At 38.4% G+C, this 24,704-nt stretch overlaps 1 protein-coding gene across 5 annotated transcripts in view; it reads left to right on the forward strand.

Annotated features, from left to right (window-relative positions):
• Window positions 1–24,502, forward strand: part of GRM8 (glutamate metabotropic receptor 8) — a 388,670-nt gene extending 364,168 nt beyond the window's left edge. For 3 of the 5 annotated variants that reach the window (XM_076329646.1, XM_076329666.1, XM_076329656.1), the window contains exons 10-11: window positions 18,058–18,304; window positions 23,501–24,502. In XM_076329646.1, coding sequence (XP_076185761.1) covers window positions 18,058–18,304; window positions 23,501–23,550 — 297 coding nt within the window. In that variant the 3' untranslated portion in view covers window positions 23,551–24,502. Of the gene's footprint in view, window positions 1–18,057; window positions 18,360–23,500 lie in introns of all 5 variants that reach the window. The other 2 variants (XM_076329675.1, XM_076329685.1) reach the window with 1 other exon arrangement.
• The last annotated feature ends 202 nt before the right edge of the window (window positions 24,503–24,704 follow it).

Raw genomic sequence — 24,704 nt, forward strand, 5'->3', positions numbered from 1 at the left:
TGGTTTGTGGTGACACCTTTTCTTCCCCCATTTTCCTGTAAGTAACTCAGTAACTCATGTAAGTAACTTAATTTTAAGAACAACTTTAAAAGCTGAAAGACATTTAGGTATACATGCAGGCAGATCCATCTCACTTTGATCCCTGAGAAAATCATGGAGCAAGCCCTCTTGGAACACATTTCTGGGCACGTGAAGGAGGAAAAGAAAGTTACTGGGAACAGTCAACATGCCTGACCAACCTGATTACCTTCTGCGATGGGACATCTGGGTTTGTGGATGAGGGGACAGCTGGGGATATCATTTACCTTGATTTTAGCAAGGCTTTTGGCACTGTGTCCTGCAATATTTTGGTACCTAAGTTAGGATATTATAGTGTGGGTGGGTGTACAACCAAATAGGTAAGAGTCAGTTTGGATGATGGGGCTCAGAGGGTCATGGTGATAGGTCATGCTCTACCTGGAGGCCAGTAACAAGGGGTCTGTTCTGGGACCTGTCCTGTTTAACATCTTTACCAATGATCAGTAGGAGGCAATGACATGCACTCTCATAAAGTTTGTAGATGGTACCAAATTGACAGGTAATAGTTGATATGTTGGAGGAAAGGGCTGTCATCCAGAGGAACCTAGACAGGATGGAGGAATGGGCCAACAGGAACCTCATAAAATTCAACAAGCATAAATGCAAAGTTTGGCACCAGGAAAGGTAAAGCCCTTGCAATGATACAGGCTGGAGACTGACTGGCTTGGGAGCAGCTCTGTGGAAAAGGCCATGGAGGCCTTGCAGACAGCAAACTGAGCATGAGCTAACAGTGCCATGATCACAAACAGGGCCAACAGCCTCCTGGGCTGTATTAACAGAAGCAGATTGATAGACTGAGGGAAGGGATTATCTATCTCTACCTAGCTCTTATTAAGCCACATCTTGAATACTGGCCTCCCAGTACAAGACACACATTAATGAACTGGAGCAAGTTCAGCACAAGGGCACCATGATGGTTGTTGGCCGGAGCACCTGTCCTGTGAGGAGACACTGATGGAGCTGGGCTTGTTCAGCCTGGAGCAGAGACAGCTTTGGACAGACTGAACAGCAGCTCCCAGTGCCTACATGGAAGTCACTGAGAAAATGGAGCCAGGGTCTTCACAGTGGGGTGTGGTAGGAAAGCAGGAAACAATAGGCATAAACTGAAACAAAAGTCATTCAGACTGGATAAAAAGAAAACCATTTTTCCCTCTGAAGACAGTCAAGTTTAACAGGTTGCCCAGAGAGGCTTTGCAGTCTCTCTTCATCCTTGCGAGGTTTCGAAGACCTGACTGGATAAAGACCTGAGACGCCTAGTCTGACTGCACAGCTGACCCTGTTTTGAGGAGAATGTTGGACTAGAGACTTGAAGTCCCTTCCAACCTGAACTAACTATACTTATAAATGAAGCAAAACCTTTTTGGAAAGAATGAAAACAAATTCTTTAGTTGAACTGATTTGGATTTTTCTACGTTTGTGTGGAATTTCAGTTTGAGAATAATTCAGTTCGTGATCTGGGGCAAAAACTCTTTTTCACACTGACAGTGCTCACACGAGGGACAAGCCATTTCCCTCTCAGCAGTAATGCTGAGACACCATTGTATAACGCAGTACTGCAGCTGTTTAAAAGTTAAGAGATGATTTTACATCAACTGTTCATGGCTCAGGCCAACATATTCTCAAGTTTAGAGTTCAAATTTGAACAGTAGGAAACTGAAATCTCTTGGTAGCTCTGCCTCACATTCTGCTTGAATCTAGGTCTGTTCTGTCCTTATAGACAATATCTTTTCAGGCTGGCAACAAATCTCTCCTACTCTTGTGGCAGATGATAACAGTAGAGATATAGGAAGTATCCCAGATCTCTAAAGGGAAGTGCACTGGCTTGTCTTCTCTGTATAGTGTTACCATAGCAAGAACAGATGGATACCTGAACATCCCAGTGTGCCATATTCGCTTTGTATGATTAACTTCATTTGGGAGAGTAACATAAAAGTTTTGGTCACTCATAGTTCCTCTGAGTATTATCAGCCAAGGCATACTAGAGTCAGCCCTGAATCAGTCACAAGCCCCTCTTGGTGCTGGTTATGCAGTGCAATTAGACACATCTACTGCTGCATACCTTCTACACATAAGTGCCTACCTTCTGGTATTGCCCCCAGAAAAGTTAACATGTTAGGTTTTATTTCAGGATTAAAATTCTTGACAGTTAAGAATGACAGAGGGAAGCAGAGGTCGGATGCTGACATCAGAGAGATTCTAATGCTGAATCTAGTAAAGATGCAGTATTACCTATGGATGACATTGTCACTGGTGAGGGTGAAAATACAGAAATAATTGTCAATAATGATACGTAAGAATTGTGGAAGAAGTATACTGTGTTATTATCCAGGAGAAAATAATTGATTTCTCACCTGTCGTGGTTTAACCCCAGCTGGCAACCAGGCACCACACAGCCACTCACTCACTCACCCCCCGTGGGATGGGGGAGAGAATTGGAAGGGTAAAAGTGAGAAAACTCGTGGGTTGAGATAAAGACAGTTTAATAGGTAAAGCAAAAGCCGTGCATGCAAGCAAAGCAAAATAAGGAATTCATTCATTCCTTTTCATCTGCAGGCAGGTGTTCAGCCATCTCCAGGAAAGCAGGGCTCCATCATGCGTAATGGTTACTTGGAAAGACGAAATGCCATAACTCCGAACGTCCCCCCCTTCCTTCTTCTTTCCCCAGCTTTATATGCTGAGCATGATGCCATATGGTATGGAATATCCCTTTGGTCAGTTGGGGTCAGCTGTCCCAGCTGTGTCCCCTCCCAACTTCTTGTGTACCCCCAGCCTACTGGCTGGTGGGATGGTGTGAGAAGCAGAAAAGGCCTTGACTCTGTTTAAGTACTGCTCAGCAGTAACTAAAACATCCCTGTATTATCAACACTGTTTTCAGCACAAATCCAAAACATAGCCCCATACTAGCTACTCTGAAGAAAATTAACTCTATCCCAGCCAAAACCAGCAGATTCTACATCCCTTATTCTGTACCACTTACATCTTGCTCAGGTCCCACACTATCCAATATATCCTCATTAACCACCACCCTCCTTCCCATCCTTTGATACAATACACAGATATCATTCCCTTGGTCTATGGACCACCCCTGTGAAATGTCTGTAAAATGTCCATAAATGTCCACAAAATGTCTGTTGAGTTCATTTAGCCCATGACTTTGGGGTCCATCTGTGATGGTGGTCACTCAGGACAGGAGAGGTGGTGTGTTGCATGGAGTTACTGGGCACCAAAGCCATCTGAGGTTGGGTCATTGCTGCACTTGCACTGCTTCTTGTAAGGCTTGTCCTTCATTGGTTCAGGTGGTTCCTGCTGTAGTAATTCCTATAACATGCAACTCAAATCATGAGTTACAACAATTTAAAGGTATTTCCATTACAATCTCCACCGCTTGTCCCTTTGGACCAGACCATAGGGTTTAACACTGCAATGAACTCCTCCCCTTGCCCCTGCTCTGGCTTGCACTTAGCCACAGACTGCAGTCCCTTAAGGGTGTACCTGCTCCAAACGGAGCCTTACCTATGAGCCACAGTCTCTCCAGGGGTATACACTGGAACAGGTTGCCCAGAGAAGTTGTGGATGCCCCATCGCTGGAAACATTCAAGGTCAGGTTGGACGGGGCTCTGAGCAACCTGATCTAGTTGGATATATCCCTGCTCATTGCAGGGGGTTGGACTAGATGACCTTTAAAAGTCCCTTCCAGCCCAAACCATTCTATGATTCCATGATGTGACATTATAAGTAAAATAAGGATGCATGAATCCAAAAGAAATGAGGCAATTTGGGTCACAGTACATACGGCTGGATTGAACCATGTAGTGGAATGGCAGGATTGGGCTTGAAAAGAAGTATGGTTGGCCCGAAATTATATAACTGATGATGTGCTTTGTCACATGACAGGCTGTTGTACATGGCACAGGCTGCTTATGGAGTCATAAACCAGTCTGACCTGTGCCTGCAGGAACAACTGTGTGTGGGGGTTGGCACTAGTCCTGTGGCACTAAACAGATGCCCTGGTGTGGAACTTTCTTCAGGTTAAGAATATGCCCCTGCCTCTCTTTCCATGCATGACCCATATTTGACAGACGCAACTGCTTGTTGGGCGTAAAGTTCTGCTGTATCTGATAGATGGAGCTATCAAGCAAGAAGATATTGGTATTGTAATGAAAATGTGTTAAAACATGGGTCATAGGGAGGCAAAAGGGCAAACTAAAGCCATGATAAGGCTATGCTATCGAGGTAATTCAATAGGAGAAATGAAGTTATGTTTGCCCTGATGTACCTTTTCTCCCCTTGGTAAATCTGCACCTGGACAGACATAATGGTGAGTTTTTGCCAGCTCTTCTCTCTAGGAAGAACACAGGGAGTCCATAATAGCAATGCTCATAGAAACCAGATAAGCTTTTGCATAGCCTAAAAGAGGTGGCAGTTCTTCCCTTTCTCTTCTGAATTGGTGTACTCAGGTCACCTGAGATGATAGATGCAGAGACACTGAGGGAAAAGAGCTGAGATTTTGCATATATGCATTAATCTGAGCTCAAAGAAAGACTGCCAAAGTGAAATTCAGAGCATGCAAAGCCACATAACTAGAAACCAATAAAAACATTGTTGGTAGCCAGCACAAATGAATCTGGCCAGGTTTATACAGCAATGATGTGCCATCACAGTAGGACATGAAATGTCCCAAAGCAAAGTTCTGCTTGCTAAATTGCTTGTACTCTCATAGTTTCTACCAAATCAGTGTCTTCTGCTATTTGACAAACTTTTGACATTTCTTATGCAAAATTAGATAATAAAGTCTGTGGAGCAGAGACAGTTGCTCTGTGTTCTGTGTTTGTGCACTTCCTAATATAGATAATGTGAATATATTGCCTAAGATTTTTTATTTTGTTGCTGTTCATATTAGACGTTTGCCTAGATGATAATTTTCAATATGCACCAGATTCGTTTGTGTGTGGTTGGTGGGTCACCAGCATTTCATCAGTAGTGTGGGTTATACTTACATGTGAAAAATACAAGGGAAAATGTATGTTAGAAACTCCTCTCTGCATCCTTACTGCCTCCAACAGTTTATAAGCTAACTGCTTTTAAGGTGTTTCTTCTCCCCCAGTTTCTGCTGTGTCCTTAAACTTTTCCAGGTTGTTGTCTCCACCCCTGGAAATTCCTGTCCTCTGCTTCTGTTTTGGGTAATCTAGATTATGATTTTTTGCCTAGACTACAAAGCACTATATTATTTGAAAAGACTTATTTTGAGAAGTCGTATTTTGAAAGTCCTTTTGGAGTGGACTTTGAAAGGGCTGTGGGTTAGACACGGCACAGAACGTATCATGTATAGCATGCAACATACCCTCTGCACTGCAGCTAGGAACCTGGCGCCTGGTTCTAAAATCCAGTTCAGGTTAGTGGGGGCTTCATCCTGCTCCAGATCTAGGTAGGGAATTCACAATGGCCTTCTGCAATGAATGAAATCTGACAGAATATCTCTACTGGAGCAGTGTCACAATTAATTACGGAACAAAAAAAAACCCAGAATGACACCAAGGCAAGTAAGCACTCAAGTGAAACCTTTAGAGATCAGTAGTAACAGGGAGGAAATACTTTTATAATGCACATATTTTTAAGTCTAGTTTTCGTCACTTATACTGCAGTTTAGTTAGTTTCTTATTCTAAAAGATCAGAGAGAAATTTAATGAAAAAATATTTTTATTAGTTTATAAGTTTTGTTCAATTCACCTCTTGGAGCAATTCAGTGTAAATTCATTGAAGTCAAGGGAGTAACCATCAGTGGATTCATCCTGCTGTCATTAAAGTTATTTTGACATAATAATTGAAAAATTATAATAATAATAATGTAATAATAATAATACACAAAGCAAACATTTCTAGATAAGGCTAACATGAGTACAGCCTTTGTAAGATTTCTGTTCAAAAATTGCAATTGAAATGCGTGCTAAGGGCTGAAGGGACTTGTTTGATTGTTTGTTTTTCTTTTTGTCATTCCATTTTAGCTGCTTCCTTGCTCATTACATTGTTCCCGTTAGCATAACGTATTGGTTGTGTTTGCACAGCTTTTCCTGCCAAAGGCTGCCCTGCAGTTGTACAGCCATTGGGGTAACCAGCTGTTACTTATTTAAGCCTCCATCATTTTGTAGGACAGAGTAACTTAATTATGGCCTGCTTGAAGATGCTAAATAAAATCATCTTCTGAACAAGTGTACTTCACTTAATATTTGTCTCTGTCAGATACTTGAACTCTGACACTTTAGCCATGTGCACTAAATAAATAAACACATTTTAAAACTAAACCTAGTAGCAAACTAATTATTACAGAGCTAGAAGTTGTATTTCTAGAGCACAGTTATCTCTTTAGCTCAGGTATAATGCATATTTAAAAGACTTCTAAACTAAAATGTAGTTAATAGCATAATAAACCAGCAATTCAGGTTAAACAACTTCTATGTTTTGTGAATATAGGAAATAGATCTTCAGTCAGTATTGGTCATTTAAAAAAGACAGGATTGTAATACTGTATAAATTTCAAGTCTGGACAAGAAAAAAGATTGCTTTCTACTTAGCAATATTTTCTAGTTATAAGAATGTGTCAGTCAACAATTGTCTCTCTGTGTTATAGCAAACCATTTAGTTTTTATTTTAATCCTGGAGTATGAATTAAATCCAAGCCACACTTTTTTCTTTATGCTGGTGTCCTGGTTTCAGCAGGGATAGAGTTAATTTTCTTCCTAGTAGCTGGTACAGTGCTGTGTTTTGGATTTAGGGTGAGAACAATGTTGATAACACACCGATGTTGTAGTTGTTGCTAAGTAGTGCTTACACTAGTCAAGGACTTTTTAGTTTTCCATGCTCTACCGACTGAGCAGGCTGGAGGTGCACAAGAAGCTGGAAGGGGGCACAGCCAGGACAGCTGACCCAAACTGGCCAAAGGGATATTCCATACCATATGATGTCATGCTCAGTATATAAGCTTTGGGCAGTTGGCCGGGGGGCTGTGATCACTGCTCAGGGACTGACTGGGCATTGGTTGGTGGGCAGTGAAAGGTTGCATCACTTGTTTGGTTTTTTTTCCTTTTCCCTTCCTGGGTTCTCTCTCTCTCTCTCTCCCCCCCCCTTACAATTATTATTACTATTATTATTATTATTTCTATTATTATTATTATTATTTCAAGTATTTAACTGTTCTTATCTCAACCCACGAGTTTTCTTACTTTTGCTCTTCCGATTCTCTCCCCTGTCCCACTGCGGGGGAAGGGTGAATGAGTGGCTGTGTGGTGCTTAGTTGCCAACTGGGGCTAAACCAAGACACCTGGTAACATCTTTCCATAGTTCTCTATAAGGCAGATTTATTTCTTTCTCTTTTTCATCACTAGACAATTATGCATATGAAAGTGACAATTTTGGGGTTACCAACTGGCTGCTTGAGTTTTGAGTGTTCCAAAAGGTTAGCTGCCATATTTTCAAATGGATTATAATTGAAGATGTGCCAATCTACATTAATTTATTTTGAATACTTGTCCACCTGCCACATTTGCTAGTTGTTTTAGCCTTAGGGCAAATACAGTCTGCATTCAAAGTAGATACCTGAAGACTGAATTAATAATAAACATCTTATATAAAATACATTTTGCTAAAAATTATAAAAGTGAAAAAAAAATTCTCTAAATTTTGCTATGTCTTATCTAGATGAATTGATCTAAGTTGTGCACATCAGAATGCATTTGACTAACGGGGGTTTTAATTTTATAAGTATTTGAAAGGAGTATGAAAGTGATTTGAAGGCTGGACTACATCTCTGGTAGAAAATATCTGGAAATCTTATTAAAAGGAATATTTTTTATTAAATAAAATTGGAAATAAGGTTGAAAATCACCGTTTCACAGAGTACCCAACTGTAGCCCAATAAATATGATTTTTTGTTACTAGGAAAAGTCTACAGGCTTTACATTGACCTGTCAATGTGGGCTTTCGGGATATATTTTGGTTTGTGTCCTGAGCTTGTGTTAATTGTGATAACAACTGTCCAGCAGTTAAAAGACTATTGTCTAACTTGTTTCAGCTTAGCTCTCTGAATACTGTATATGGTAAAGATCTAACAAACCTGTGAAGCCACTCAGTAACAAAGTAACTGGGACTTAATTTCAATTAATAAGCAGTTAATGGGGGGAGGTAGATGGATTGTAGATGGGAACTCATTTTTAAAAAGATGAAATAAGCACACAGTATTAGAAAATGTAGAAAACCAACCTCAGCTGGACCCAGGACTAAGGAGGAAGGAACACCAGCCATCAACATCATGCACCTTCTCCTGGTGAAGGACTTGGCATGCTGACAATTCAACATAAACTCCCCTTCCCTCTATTCTTCTTGCAGAGGGCTGAATCTGTTGTCTTTAGGAACCAGAGGAGCACTGACAGGATGTGTACCACTGGAGAAAAGGGACTGATACTCAGAAGTTCATGTATAACAGATTTAGCTATATTACTAATGAGATTTTCCTGTAATAATTATATAATTTGAACAGTAAAAGCTAAGATCATTGTAACTGGATTAATAAAAATATTTGCTAAAGTTTTGATTAGGCTGTTAAGATTTTAATTAGACTAACAATAAATTCTTTGCTTGGCATTTTGCCCGTAAGTAGATCTTAAATGTAACACAATATACCATAAAAATCCTACTTCTACATTATGTTGAAGATTCAATTAATGTATAACATAAGAACTACTTTTAAATAATGTCCTTCCTCCGAATTTCCATGCAGCACAGACTTTTTCCAATACGGTTATTTACTATTGACTTTTTTTTAACTGGTATTTGGATATTTCTTAGCTTAGTTTTACAAATCATGAGTACCTACTTTCTACTTGAGCTTTTGGAGTTCAGTACTCCTGAATATCAGGACTGCATACACATTACAACAGACATAGTAGAGATTGGTCTTTGGTCAGTGATGGACTACTGTGGCTCTATTTATAGTAAGGCTGATGAGGTGAATGGATCACATGGCCCTTTAAAAACCGTAATACTGCAATAAATTATGTGCTGTGGTATATGTAAGCTGTATGATAGTGTGATATCTAACCTAACTTATGAGAAGAAAAAAGAATCAAATTACCTACTGATATTTTAAATTACTTTGAAGGTCTGCAAGGCAAGTGCCTAGCATTTTCCATGAGACCTATGTCCTGAGGATGGACCACAGTAAAGAAGCAGACTTTAGTTCATTGCTATTCTTAATAAAACATTGTATTAAGTGTTGCAGATGAAGTAAAGCTGAACATTTTTTTCTCTTCAAAAATGTTGCTCATTTCCAATAAGTAGAATATTTGATAATGCAACACTTGTTTCAGTCTAATCTTCTCCATCTTTTGCCACAAAACAGCATAATTTCTGATACCAGTGTTCTATGATGTTATCTGTAAAACTGCAGACTAGGTCTACAGGGGTTACACATCATCAGAAAGCTTTTTCAAATGTAGCGATTGCAGAAGAGCTAAAACATCTGAAGCTTGTATACTGAAACAAATAAGGGGAAGAGGAAGGAACAAACCCAAGGAATTAAAACAGGCAAAAAAGCCAATTTTCTAGAATTTTATGGTTAGAGGTGACATTTGCCAATAGAAATGACAACTGCCATTAATGTCCACCATGTTGAGAAAGTACCATGTTGCTAGGAGTCATAGAATCATAGAATGGTTTGGGCTGGAAGGGACCTTTAAAGGTCATCTACTCCAACCTCCTGCCATGGGCAGGGACATTGTTCACTAGATCAGGTTGCTCAGAGCCCCGTCCAACCTGACCTTGAACACTTCCAGGGATGGGGCATCCACAGCTTCTCTGGGTAACCTGTTCCTGTGTCTCACCACCCTCAATAAAAAAATTCTTCCTTATATCCAATCTAAATCTACCCTCTTTCAGGTTAAAACTGTTGCTCCTTGAGCTGTCACTACAGGCCTTGGTAAAAAGTCTCTCTTTGTCTCTCTTATAAGCCCCCTTTATACATTGAAAGGCCGCAATAAGGTCTCCCCAGAGCCTTCTCTTCTCCAGACTGAACAATCCCAACTTTATCAGCCTCTCTCCATAGGAGAGGTGTTCCAGCCCTCTGATCATTTTCGTGGCCCTCCTCTGGACCCGCACTAACAGGTCCATGCTTTTCTTGTACTGGGGCCCCCAGAGCTGGACTCAATACTCCAGGTGGGGTCTCACCAGAGCAGAGTAGAGGGGGAAAATCACCTCCCTCAATGTGCTGGCCACAGTTCTTGTTATGCAGTCCAGGATATGATTGGCTTTCTGGGCTGCAAGTGCACATTGCTGGCTCATATCCAATTTTTCATCCACCGGTATCTCCGAGTCCTTCTCTCCAGAGCTGCTCTCAATCAGTTCATCCCTTGGTCTGCATGGATGTCTCCTGTGTTGTCCTCTTAGGCTCTATCTAAAATAGTAACTATACATTGTCAAAAATATTCACAGGCCATGAAGCCAGTTGTCACAGTCTCACTAGATTTATAATATTAAAATCTCTTAATCTCTCATCAAGAGCAGTGTGGGTATATCAACATTACATAGTGGGAATTGTCCCACACTGTAGGCAAACTCCTGGGAAGGGTTTGGGAGAGTGTGAGTTGGTCCAGGCCCAGGCCCACTCATGCTGGGAGTGCTCTAACAGTTTAACGGTTTAAAAGTCCTAGTGCCCTGGCTTATACCATAGCATTGTTTCATTGTCTAATATATAGATATAGTGGTAGAGTATTATATTTATTAGTTGTTCCCCAGCCCTAGAGATCAACTATTTTTTTTTTTTTATTTGATACATTACAATGGTAACCTATTACCCTGCATGTGACAAAGGAATCATGTCTTGTTAGGAAATGAGATGAAGAAATACACAGAGTTGGACAACTATTACTGGTCCAAGGAGAAGTTGTTCCCAAATGACAGGGCAGATTAGCAAAGCTTGGTGAAGTGAATGTCTTCAAATTCCCATTATCTGAGTTTCAGGAGTTGTTTTTGTTTGGGATACTGCTGTCCTACTCTTCCTCTGTGGTAAAATCAGGTATTGAGAAGTCACTGGAAAATGTCTGGATGAACTAAGGTTAGTTTTAGGCATGTGGTGAAAAAACACTTTGGAGGGGAAACTATGCAATGCAAACATTGCAATGTGCAGTTGTGGAACATACCATTTCCAATGAGCAGCTGAGGACTCTGAGTTCTCTGTATCTACTTACCTCAAAATAATAAATACAATGCTAAAAAAAGACCTAGTAAAGCCATTCCTTTCTTTGCATAAAATAATTTATGGGTAGAAAGGGAATACTTATAAATATTGCAGGAAAGGTCAAAATTAGACTTAAGTAGAAAATCTGAATGGTGACATTGTTACCATAATTCAGTTTCTGAAATGCAGGTATATACATGTTCTACCGAGGCTACAAGCTTTTATAGCTCCTCTCACATCCAAGCTTTAATGAAAGTTCTTACTTTTTAAAGCTGGCACACATTTAATTTGAAATCACTTACTAGATCTTTCCTTTCTTTTAAAGTTTCTGAAAGCAACTGAAATGTACAGACAAAAATAAAGAGGATTTGTTTTCTCAGTTTTCTCTGCAATGTACAGAATTACAGCCTACGTTTACTGCTAGAGATAATAAACTAATGAATGTCGTACTTTCATGTCTGTGAAAAGACTTTGACTTTTTCTCTCAAAGCCTCATTTTAATCGGTAGTTTGGTAAGAAATATTTTTAAAAGGTTAAAAAATACATATGTTATGTAGTTTCCCATGTTTTCTAATGGAACAAATGTTTGAAGAATACTCATTCCATGAAGTTTATCTTATACCTGGCAAATAATCTTGTTATATGAGCAAAACAACAACTGACTCGCACCTGTAATGTTTTTCTTCAAGAAAAAATGAATTTTCTTCCCACAGGTCCAGACAGAAAAGTATGCTGTGCACTGAAAACAATAAAAATCTGTAGGTGTAAGCTTATGGGGGTGGAGGTTCTGCAGAGAAGCATGAATCCTTTTGTTAGTTATTGGCACCTTGTCAGCATTGTTACCTCCCTGTTTATACTTTCCTGGTTTCAAATATATTTGCCTGCAGCCAGGCTTTTCCATATTGATTTTTGGTGTGGAATCCATTACATGGCATTTCTTTGTGATTTGTGAACACAACTGTGAAACGATAAATGTTGTCATCCAGTCAACTCTTTAGCAAGCAGCAACACATGCAAAAGCAATTGTAGCGTTATGGCATGTGCATGACTTTAAAAGAAGAAGGGGACTGTCTTTTTCTAAACCCTCTAGATTCTGCAGCAGAGGGAGGATGGCTATGAATGCTTTCAGTGTTTTACTGAGACTGAAAAGACTCATGCTCTCTCCACCACAAACGGAGAGGGACCATTTAGCTGTCTTTCCCAATCTGTGAGATGCCTGTGGATAGATGGCATGTATCTTTATTTTATGATGTATCATTTATCTTCTGGCTATGAATGATCTGGTAAAGGCTTCCAACAGCTGTGAGTGAAGGCAAGAGTGGCAGGAGGGTATGACAGCGAAAAACCCTTGTGGGAAACAAAGCTTGCTGCAATTCTGGCCTTCAAAAATGAAACTGGCTGAAGGAGCTGAGAAGATTCACATAAGAGACATAAACTATTTGGTAACAACGATAAGGGAAAAATTAAATCATAATTCAGTCTTCTGCTCTGTTACTGGCAGTGTGGGACACATTCAAGAGTGCCTATCTGGCTCTATCTTTTTCAGCAGGATGGTTCAGACTCCAGTGTTTGATACCGAGGCTGTTTCTTTAGCCTGCGGAGAAAGGCACTTCTAAAGGGCAAATTGTACAGAATTAGCCAATAAGAGACATCAGACCAGCTGTGTCTTTTTAAACATCCACTTCTCTTTGGAGTGCAAGTAGGTGAGTTGGATCTACACTAGGCACCCGGATAGCTTGAGATGTACCAAGCCTTCCCTTTGTGGTTTAGCACTTCACTAACTACTGGACTTCAGTTCATCTTCTGTGTTACCACTACTAGCAGTTAAAGAACTTGCACCAAAGTGGAAAACTTAGATTCAATTCACTCAAGAGATCACAATAGCCATATCTCCCACCTGTTCAGGATATACTATTAAAACCAGATTAGGGAACAGGCTGGGTGGGAGGTATCCTCTATATGACCTATTAAAACTGAGTAGAAACGGAAAATAAATAGCATGAGAAAACCATAATTCTGAAGAGAGCTTGAATATAATCTTATGTGTGAAAGTAGGGGAGGACTCAAACCAGGGAAGCAATCTGGACAAAAGTTGTGACATTACCACTATTTTTTTTCTCTAATGAAAGTGGTTGCTTTGTGTTGAACTCAAGGCATGCTGTGTGCATGACATTGCCTCTGCAAGCATGAAACTGATGGGACACTACTCGGGACTTGGGGGATATTTCAATTCTAAGCAGTGAAACCTAGCTGAGAGGTAATCATGCAGCTACCTGCACTGGGACAATTTGGTGCGCACACCTGCTTTGATGCATAAAAATTTTTCAGGTTACCAAGGAGGCAATTCACTTTCAAGTACTTCCAAATTGAAGAAGCCATCAGAGAATCTGTGTTTTTCTAAAATATCCTTTCTGGGTGTCCCAATATTTCCTATGTCGCATTTAACTTTCAAAGTAGAAAGAAGGAGACACGTACTCCTAGAATCAATTGTAGAAGATAGAAAATCCCTAAATATCCACACAGTCATTATCTATTTTAGCTGCTGAGGCTGTCAGAAGCTATATTACCAAGCTTGTAGGACCCTTCTGATGAGGAAAGGGTCCAGGTCATTTGTAAGATAGACAGATTATGTGTCTGAGTGGGTACACAGGGTCTAGATCATTTACATGAGACAGTCTGTTGTGAGGGATCCTTTGTCAATTGTGGAGGTGGAAAACGGTACATAAGAAGTCCTGTATCTGTTCTGGTGTGGGGTTGGGATGGGGGATGGAAACAGGAAGGTATTTAGGCCTAAATTTTTTTCCCACAGTATAAAGATTTTTTTTTCTTGTGCTACAATGGTTTTAGTTTTCTGTCTTATATCTTCTGACTGTCAAGAACAAGGAGAATAGATATAGCAGTCTTTGTTACATCTGTGAAAGGCTTTATTGGACAAAAAGTTTGTGGTTCAGAAGGGATTTTAGCGTGAGGAAATTCATTTCTGTTAACCATGAATCGTTGTGAGAAAGGGACCTTTATTCTCCTGTAGAGTGAGCTACCACTGTGAGACACATGAAAAATTATTCAGACCTCATATCTTATTAAGCTGAACTACTTTTGTTGCTCCTTGATTTTTAGAGCAGCTAAATCTGTAAAAGTTACAAGTAGTTATGTTCCCAGAATAATAAAAGTACCCAGAATGCACAGCCATAAAACATCATTGTCCTCTTGTCAGGGATAAAACAAGGTAAGAGTCAAACAAAGTCACACCAAGTGTGTGGCATCCTGTTTGCTAGACTTGTGCTTCATCAGGCTGCAAGAAGGGGCACTCCAAAGATGGAAAATATTAGATGCAAGGGATGTTCCTGTCCTATAAGCAGACTCTCAGACTGCAAAGGACCATTTAAAAAGAAGTAAAGCCCATTGAGATAAAAGAAAGGGTAATGTTTCTAAACTAAAAGAGGGTAGATATAGACTAGATATAAGGAAGAAATTTTTTACGCTGAGGGTGATGAAACACTGGCTCAGGTTTCCCAGAGAGGTGGTGGATGCCCCATCCCTGGAAACATTCAAGGTCAGGTTGGACGGGGCTCTGAGCAACCTGTTCTAGTTGAAGATGTCCCTGCTTATTGCAGGGGGGTTGGACTAGATGACCTTTAAAGGTCCCTTCCAACCCAAACTATTCTATGATTCTATGATTCTAATAGGAAAAGGAATCAGACCCAGACTGTCATTGACAAGTCTCCAGCTGAGTATGCAATTGCATTAACGTATGGAGTCAGACTGATATACACACCACACAGAATGTGTACATGTAAGTGTATGTTCAAAGCCTTCCTCTCAAGGTCCAGCACGTTTCTTGAAACCCTTCTTTCTCATTAGCTTCATTAAAGAGTAAGCAGTAAGGGTGATCCATGCAAAACAGTATCCCTGAGGCCGAAGCCCTCTAAAGACTCTATTCACTATTTGAAAACTGTTCTGTTGGAAAATTCCCAAATCATTCTAGTTTTAATGTTTCAATAATTATAATGGCTGGTTCAAAAACACAGCAATCATTAGAAATAAATCCCACTGCATATGAACTGTAATCTGCAATGTGAAACTATCTGTGATTTGGATTTTTTTAAATAGGCTGTTGTGCTGGTCATTTCAATTAAATCCACAGAAAATACATTAGATGTAATGATATAGCTCATGCAAAATACTTGCACTAAGTGCATTGCAATCCATGGGCTCTAATTATTTCAGTGAATGCATGATCAGATTTAGAGTTGATTCACTTATGAAGCTTACTTGAATGTAAACTTTCAGGCAGACATGTTTTCTCTTTAGTATTTGTAAGAACAGCACTGTGGGACTTCTTATCACAAAAAAGTTCATTGAGATTTACCATAATGCATGTATTTGCTGCTAATGTGACTAGTACTATTACATGAATGTATGTATTTTACCCTATAACATCCAGAGGTTCTTTATCCTTTTTTATCATGTAACTCTTATACTGAACTATGAGAGAAAGACGAGCCTTACAGCTTGGGTACTTGATAAGGACTTAAAAAATATGTATTTAAATGCCAGGCATTGTTATAGATTCCATGAGTGAGGCTCAAATAGCCACTTAACTGTGATGAGTTGGAGTTTAAAAAATGATAAGGCTTCAAAAAAGGATTTTTTATGTTTAATGGAATTTTCATATGCAATACAGTTTGTTAAAGGTATTACTTGCATTAATTTCAGTTTTGCAAATCTGATTAGGAAATATATGCATCTTTAGGAACCAAAATACTTCTGCTTTCGGATGCCACAATGCAACACTTAACCCTAAAAGCCACTGCTGTACCAGTTTAATTGGAGATCAGACAATCTGGTTCGGAGAGAAAGGGATATGTCATTGGTGCTGTTTGCATGTGAACATGCATCTGCACAGAGATCCTTCCACAGAAGTCTGAAAACAACTGCTTATTAATGTAACTGTGTGAGGTTTTCTTTAGAAGTGTTCATGCAAAATGTATGTCAAGCTCTGCTTTCAGGCACACCACTGTCATTTTGGAGATTGAATGGAATAGAATTATTTCACTGGTGTGAGAAAAGACTGTATTGTGTATATTTCCTGATGTATTGTCTTGATGTATTATTGAAATAAAGGAAGGTGTTGCTCCTGTAACTTTTGTCAACACAATAGGAAGACAATCCCGATTGTCTTTTCAGTCTGGTGCTGTCCCTGAAAGCAGGTTCAGCTTCTTACAAATCTTGAAGCATTGCCAGTCTTTTCTTAAAGAGTAGATTGGGCTATCCCTCATTTTATGGTAATATTTGGCAGTTTTCTGTACAATTACACAGATACTTTGCAAGGTGGTTCAGAGTAACAGTCCACACTTCCAAAATACATTTGTCACATTTCTCACCTAACATTGCTTTAAGTGAGAGCACAGTTTATTTGTGATCTCTAAGGAGAAACTATCTAATGGAAAAACTTTGTAAGCTGAAAGACATTAAAAAATGTTCAACTATAATAGTGACTGCACACCAGTTTATTATATCTCTACTTTTCTGCCAAGGGCCAAGTTACCCAAGGACACTTAATAAAAACAGATGATCTGAAGCTGACATTGCAGACAGACTTACTACCTTATCTCCAGGCTAATGTGATAGTATTGGCTAGTGCTTAAAAAAAATGGCTGACAAAAATGTCAGTGAATCCACTGCCAAGGCAATGAACAGGTTTTACTTCAGTATCTTTTTCAGCATAACAACATGATTACTGAGAGATTTCCTATTCAGTTTAGCAAACCACAGAGAATTGTAAAATAAAATTGTTGCCTCATAAAATGTCTAATAAAATATAATTTCCTAAGAAAAAATAAATGTTGAGCAGAACTACAATTAGTATTTCTAACACACTATCTGAATACTTCTCCAGATAGAAACTTCTCTCTGCTGTTCTTACAGAGTGATCATTGTCATTTTCTTTTATGGGACTATGGAAGACCAGAGTTGCTTTCATTTTGTAGGTGGTAACAAACAATAGACAGACTTACTCAGAAATGTCAGATTTTTCCTTCGTATCTATAGGGGACTGAGGTCCTTTGTGATCTGATTTCCTGGTTCCCCGATTTTCTGATTTCTGAGTTAGGACTGTGACAAATTAATGTATTTATTGTGTGCCAACAGAGCATTGTGACTAGAATTCAACAGTTAGGTGGAAATGTTAAAAACAAACAACCCCCTCCCAAACTCAAGAATATTTAAGCTTCACTACGGAGAAACTATTTTTTTTTTTCCCCCAAGCTTGAAACTCAAAGAATATATCAAAGAATTAATTAGATTCTGCATTATGCCTGCTGCTGGTTGAACCATGCTGCACACACTGCTGAATCACCACATGGAATATTGTTGTAGAGGCTTCTGTGTATTGAAGTAGATGATACAAAGTAACCCTATTGTCACTCCTCTTTTCCTGTACAGATATATTTGTTTATTTTCTGAAAATGCAGTTGCTACAACATCTTGATTACTTTTATGACAATGAAGTTTAATAAATATTATGTTGTTTCTACCATCTACTCTTAAGGTTAAAAAACCAACATGAAACAGCCATACTTGACTATAATTAAAGGCAACCAAAGTCAAGGGTCCTTCTGATGTATGTACAGAAAAGGAAGAGTGTTATTGGTTCCCTTTCTACCTAGTAATTTTAAGTCAATTACTTTATTTTCCTTCTTATATTAAATTAATATAACAATGATTTTTATGTTGTTGTTTCTTTCCTTCCCCAGATGTACATCCAGACAACAACACTTACTGTCTCCATGAGTTTAAGTGCTTCTGTGTCTCTGGGCATGCTCTACATGCCCAAGGTTTATATTATCATTTTTCATCCAGAGCAGAATGTTCAAAAACGGAAGCGGAGCTTCAAGGCTGTAGTGACAGCTGCCACAATGCAAAGCAAACTGACCCAAAAAGGAAATGACAGACCAAATGGCGAGGTCAAAACTGAACTGTGTGAAAGTCTTGAAACCAACAGTAAGTCATCTGTAGACTTTCCCATGGTCAAGAGTGGCAGCACTTCCTAATAGATGTACGTTCACAAGAATGCACTTTCTTTTAATAATAAACTTTATTCTTTTTGTTGCTTGTTCTGCATGAATCCAGTGAAGATGTGTCAGAATTCATGTACTGCCGAATGCAGGAATGCCTAGAGTTGTTTCAAACAAATTGTTTTTCACAGGAGGCTAGTAAAAAAAGAAAAAAAAAAAAAAAAGCACAAGCAGATTTTGGAAAGCTGCATCTTTTTAAAAATGATCTGTTTTAGCTAGTGCTAATTTGATGTGTTGTGCATTGCTGTGCCAGTCGTGGTATGTCCTGACAGTTCATGAGGTGTATTTATGGTCATCATTGTATATTCAAAACTCAAAGGCTGTTGAAAAAAATATAATGAAAACAGCTAACTTTTTATTTGGCAGTTAGATACAGAAGTGAAAATAATACTTTTTACCTTTCCACTTTAACTTAATATTTGTTGACTTGTTCATTTATCACAACTCATGAGTACTAATGCTTCCCAGAATAACACTTTCCATCCAGGTTTTTATTGTGGTCCTACTCATCTTGGTACAAAATCGTGATAATTCATATACAGCTTAATCATTACATGTTCTAATACGTCATGGGTTAGTAATGGAAAAAAGTTCTTTCCCATGTCAGAAAAGTTCTTGAATCTTGACACATCTTTAAATTGCTCTGGTATAGAAGAAAACAGAGGTTATATCTTCCATTCCACCACATGACATACAGTCTTATAAACTGGACTTCACAATAATAATAATCAAATATGAGTAGAGCCAGTAACTTTATCCCCAGAGCTTAGTAGTAAAGGAGAATTGGTTTCTATTGAGGAGTTAGAGGTCATATGGAATGGACAGCAGCTATTACAGTTAAAGACAATTTTTTCAGTCATTTTACTGCAAATGAGGGGGTTTTTTTGAATTTTTATTACTTTTTGTTGATGTTGACAGGAGATTAAATAGTACTATTTTGCTTGAGTACATTCAGACAAGTCAGTACCGAGTTTGCAGAAAAATATTGTACTTATTTCAGAAAAATGCAACCCCCCACTGAATTCAATCAGAGTTTGCCAGATTGAAGACTATATAAAAATAGTCCATAAGTATACCATATTATAGTTGCTGATGCATGGAGGATACTGAGTGCAAACCAATTCACTTGAAAAACTCATGACCCTTCAAAATGTGTAAATCTGCTAGACTGAGCTATGGGTTTATACAGCTTCAGACTATGACATATAACAAAGGACAAAAGGAGAAAGGCAATGAAATTCCTTGTTGATCAAATAATAGCATGGAAATATAAGAACTCAATAATTTCTCAAATCTTCAGAAGTCACCAAAAGAAAATTCAGAAGGGAGAGGTGGATTTTGCTGAGTTTGCAAAATGATAAACTTCTGAGGAAAGGTCAAAGGAGGGATTCCACAGTAGGGTGAGAAAGAGTGTTAATAAGAAAGTCTTGGGTATCTGTTGTTTATCTACTGTACCTAATTAAGAAATGCTGTGTCTGGTATTCCTTAAACTATGATTATGCATAATTCATGGAAACAGCTGCTATTGGAAGCAAGTCTGCTTCTCTAGTAGTGTGATGTGTGCAGGGTAATGCTTATTTACTGTGCTCTAAACATGATTTTAACAGTAGCACATCTATATAATTCTGAGCTCACTAGGAGTATATCCTCTCTAGGCTTTGATCCAGGCATCATAATGTTTCATAGGCAAAAATTCAGAGTCAAGTTATTTGCACTCCAGAGAGGTGTCCTTATATAATTGAGCTCTTGGCCTCAAGATGGGTTTCTCCCTTCCCCAAAATTGTTCTGTACCATTTGGATTTTATCAACTTCCCTCTTTTCTGCCAAAATAGTTATTGTCAAAACTTTTGTAGGTTCCTGTGAATTATCAGTGCACAATGCTACGTAAGTTCTTTTCACTAGGTCAATAGTAACAACCTCTCAACATTGCAAAATTTCTTCTTGTGCTGACTCCATGTGAGGTAGATGTTTCTTTTCAATAATAGTATATGAAGCTGATCGCAACAAATCAGGCTATTCCTAGTATACCAGAAGTGGGTGGCAAGTGTTTCCCGCCATTTCCCAAGCACAAATACTGGTACTGATAACAATGGTTATAACCAGGTGAGAAATAAGATGAGACCGTCAGGTAATTCCTTTTGCTTCCCATCCAGAGACAGCTCTGCTCTGTCTGGTTCGTCCTATTCCATGTAACAGACTTTATTCCATGTTGTCCCTGCATGAATACAGTCATGGTTTTTTGTGGAAATACATTCATATTCAGTGGAAAACAAATTGTATCTGGGAAACAGGATGAAAAAAAAAATATCCAGATGCAATTACAGAAGGCATAATAATGACAAGTACTTTAAATGCATATAGGTCAGATCACAATAATAATTCTAAATTGCTTTAGATCCTCTTTTATTTTATTCTTTTTCTTTTTGTCTCGTTCCAACAGCAATGTAGTAACAGGAGCTAGAAAAGAATGTTCATTCCCAGAAATATTTTGAGGCAAGTCTGTTACTTTCTCTGGCCACCTATGCTTGCCAAATGTGGTTCATGTTATTACTATGAAATGCTAACAGTCTTAAAGAGCAGGACACCAGTTGCTGAAACTTTCAGATCCCCAGACAGGAACTGTAGGCTTATTACAGTGAACTATAAAGACGCTTGCAATATTCATCAAGTAAAAAACCGTTGTTTGGAGATGAGATTAGATTTAATACATTTTGAACTACTATTTACACTAGCTTCCTGTGCTATCATTTTTTAAAGTAACAACACTCAGAACTCAATAGGATAATTTTTGTTTCTTGATCAGTCCTAGATTAATTCTGTCAAAGCTATTTAAGTCTCAGACATACAACAAAGTTACAGCAAATTAACAAGTTACTCTAAATCAGCTGAGGTGTAGTAGCTACTTATTTTTTTTATTTTGAGCTTCTTGCAAACGTCCTCACATAATTCAGCTTACTGAGTTGTGATAAATCCGATTATGTTACATCGCTGTGGGCTAAAAACATACACATGAAAAGTTATCATAGAACTCAGCTGATACAGGGTAATGTGGTAAGCTAGCTTAACCTGATCACGTATTTGAGCCTATTTTCAGGGTGACAGAAAAAAATAAGCTCTGCTCCCTCCATCCTTTTGTTCCCAAGAGTGCAGAGTTTGCAGATGTGCATTTATTTGTTATTTCTTAGCTGGGAACAAAATCCTTTTATGCTCTAAGGAACTCGATGCCATTTCAGCAGTCCTGCATTATTTTCAGAAGGAACTTAACAGGCCAAAGGAAAAATAGAATCCTCTCAGAAATCCAGCTGTGGGAGCATGGGAGAGTTCAGATGGGAGCAGTACGTCCCATCTGAAAGATCTGAAAAATGTAAATGAGGCTATATTTGCTTCAAGTGTCCCAATACATGCAAATAAAGCTATTTCATGTGGGTGCTGGAATACTGTATTCAACTATGTGAAAGACTTGCCTAGTGTGCCAAAAACAATCCTTTCATGAACTAGCTCTTCCAGACACAAAGTACTGGAGCTACCTGTACAAGTGGAAGTAAGAAATATTAGGTTTTGCAGCATCCTTTTGATTATTCATTCTTATATATACATTCTTAGGGAACAAAAATTATTGTGATATATGAATTATAATGGTCTGGTTCTGTTGTGTCTTACAAAATGGCAAATGTAATATTAGAATCAAATTGCCCAGTAACTCAAAGAAAACATGAAGAAAAAGCAAGCAGCAAACTTAGTTATTTATACTACCTACTATTATTTTGCAGCAATTTTAGTGATCTTGATTTAGTTTAATCTTTGGTACAGGAGAGAGAAACTGTCATTTCTTGGTTTCTGTAGTCTGTTCTTCCCAAATCATCACAGTGTTGGGCTGGATTTAGCAGTTAGCATGATGAATCCTTTTCCTATCTATCTCAGCTGTTCCCACCGGATTCTATACAGAAAAAAGAAATTGAAGGAAGGAAGGAAGGTATGGGAATAGAATTAAGATCTTTGAATCTATAGACCAGACAACTTTTGTGCCATCAAATTATTTTCATCCTGCCAGCTGCAGTCTTCACTATCATAAGCAGAATATGTCTGTAGCAGACGGAATATAAAACATATTTGGGAAGCCAAATTCCTCTTTATGCAGTGTGACATAGACCTTATTATAGAGACAAAAAGGAGACTCAGTCCTCCAGCAGTCTGATTTGCCAGGTACCCAACTGGTTTAAAATTAGGGATCTGCCTGTGAGACCTGATGTCACCACTTCCCTGTTCCCACCACTACCTTAACACAACAGTGGAGACTTGGGACATATTTTTTACAGCAAAAGGATAAGATATAAGGGCTAGAAGCTGACGCAAACTTCCACATAAGATTCATAGTTGTTCACTTTTTTTTTTTGTTTAACTTTCTCACCATATTGCCTCATTCTGAACAAGGGGTATCATCAGCTTTGCCCAAAGGAAGAAATGATCAGCTGACCATCAACATAAGGAGACTATAATAGCATGACAGCTCTAAAATACAGCCTATGCTCTCATAAGCATTTCTGCTGGCTCACTTATATGCTTTGTGTCTGAAGGCTCTCCAGAGAATATGTGATGTAGGCATTACTACTCAGTTTTGCTAACTTGGAGAGATGTTTCCCATGTTGGGCTTTGCTCCTTTCAAGGAGCATAAGCCTCCTTCTAGATGGACAACTCACTACTAGCTGCAAAGTTGTCTTCAACCAGTAGAAGAGAGAGAAAAATCCAAGCTCTAAATTAAAAAACATCTATACAGAAATCAACCAAAATAATACCAGACAAATAGTATGTTGAAATTCTGTTACAAGTATGCTAAAACCACTCATCATTGTTCTTGTCTATTGACCTCTGTTTCCCCAAGTCATAAACAAAATAAGTTATCATCAATAACACAGAACTTGAGATCCAACTTACTCACCGCTTATATACATGCTTAAACTTTCTTACTTTATTCCATGAACATGGGCCATTTTATTTGGAAATATAGCTGGACACCATCTGAGTTCAAATGCTAAATATGTTTCTTTTTTTCCTTCTCTCTTGATTCTAAAAATCCTGAACTTTGTTTTTTGTTGTTGTTTGTTTTTGGTTTTTTGATTTACAGCCTCCTCTACCAAGACAACTTATGTCAGTTACAGCAATCAGGCAAACTGAGCAGGGATGAAATTCACTGGAAGACCTACAGGATGGGATCTTGCAAACAAAGACTTTACCACCACCAAAATTCAGTCTTGGAAATATTAGTAGACTACATTCAAATCAATAGTCAGTCTCCTAAAGGACAAGGATTAAACAAGAGGCAAAAAGCAAAAATGACAAGGGAAGGAATAGTCCAGTTTTATAACGTAGAGACAGAGCGTCAAGCTTCTGAACTGTTCACTCACAAAAGGAAGTAAATCACAAAAGGAAAAAAATGTTAGCTTGTGAAAAAAAATGCTGTTGAAACAAATCATGTCTGATGTTATATTTGTAAGTACTTTTTTGTGATTGTGACAATTTCCTTTCCTGTCCTACATTGTTCAACTCGTAAAAGAAGATGAGTTTGTTTCTTGTGACGGCTGACTGAATTAAGTACTGGGTTATGCTAAAATAAATGCAATGATCAACGCATGCTAATTTTTATACAAAATAATTTATTTCTAATAATAAAGGAATGTTTTGCAAATGTTGAGACTTGTTTTGTTGCAGTTTTAAGGAAAAAAGTTCTTACACTGTTGTCTATTGTTTGTTTAGAATGTGCAGTAAAGGTGGGTGTACAAATAAAATAATAATCATGGCATCAGAAGAATGCAGTGTAAACTCTAAGCATGTGTGTGTGTGTGTGTGCACGTGTTGCGTGTATGTACGTGCATGCCTGCATGCATGTGTGTTTGTGTACTCTGCAGTGTGTGAATTTATTTGTTCAAAACTTTGTGACTATATTTTCTAATGGAAGGATTTTTTCCCCCTTCTCACCCTCAGAGTAAGAGCATTTTATATGTTTGTAAAGTGAAGGAGTCCTGACGGTAATTATTTTGTATGATTGTATTATATTTTTGAACCTCCACTAATAATTTTGATCTTTTTCATTTCTGGAACTTACAGTTTGTAAGACTTTATGACAGCTAGACTGGATTAAGCTGAAAGTCTATTCAGCCTAGTATCCTGTCTCTGACAGGGGAATGTAGCAGATGCTTATCTCAATAAAGGTGACTTTGAAATAACAGGAGAGAAATCAATGGAGAATTTGGAAAGCAGTAACCTAGTGGATATATGTAGTATTGCCTTATTAACACTTAAAAATCAAAGAAATGGATGTCCATCTACAA

The sequence above is a fragment of the Aptenodytes patagonicus genome, chromosome 1 (genome assembly GCF_965638725.1).
Source record: "Aptenodytes patagonicus chromosome 1, bAptPat1.pri.cur, whole genome shotgun sequence".
NCBI classification, from domain to species: Eukaryota; Metazoa; Chordata; class Aves; order Sphenisciformes; family Spheniscidae; genus Aptenodytes; species Aptenodytes patagonicus.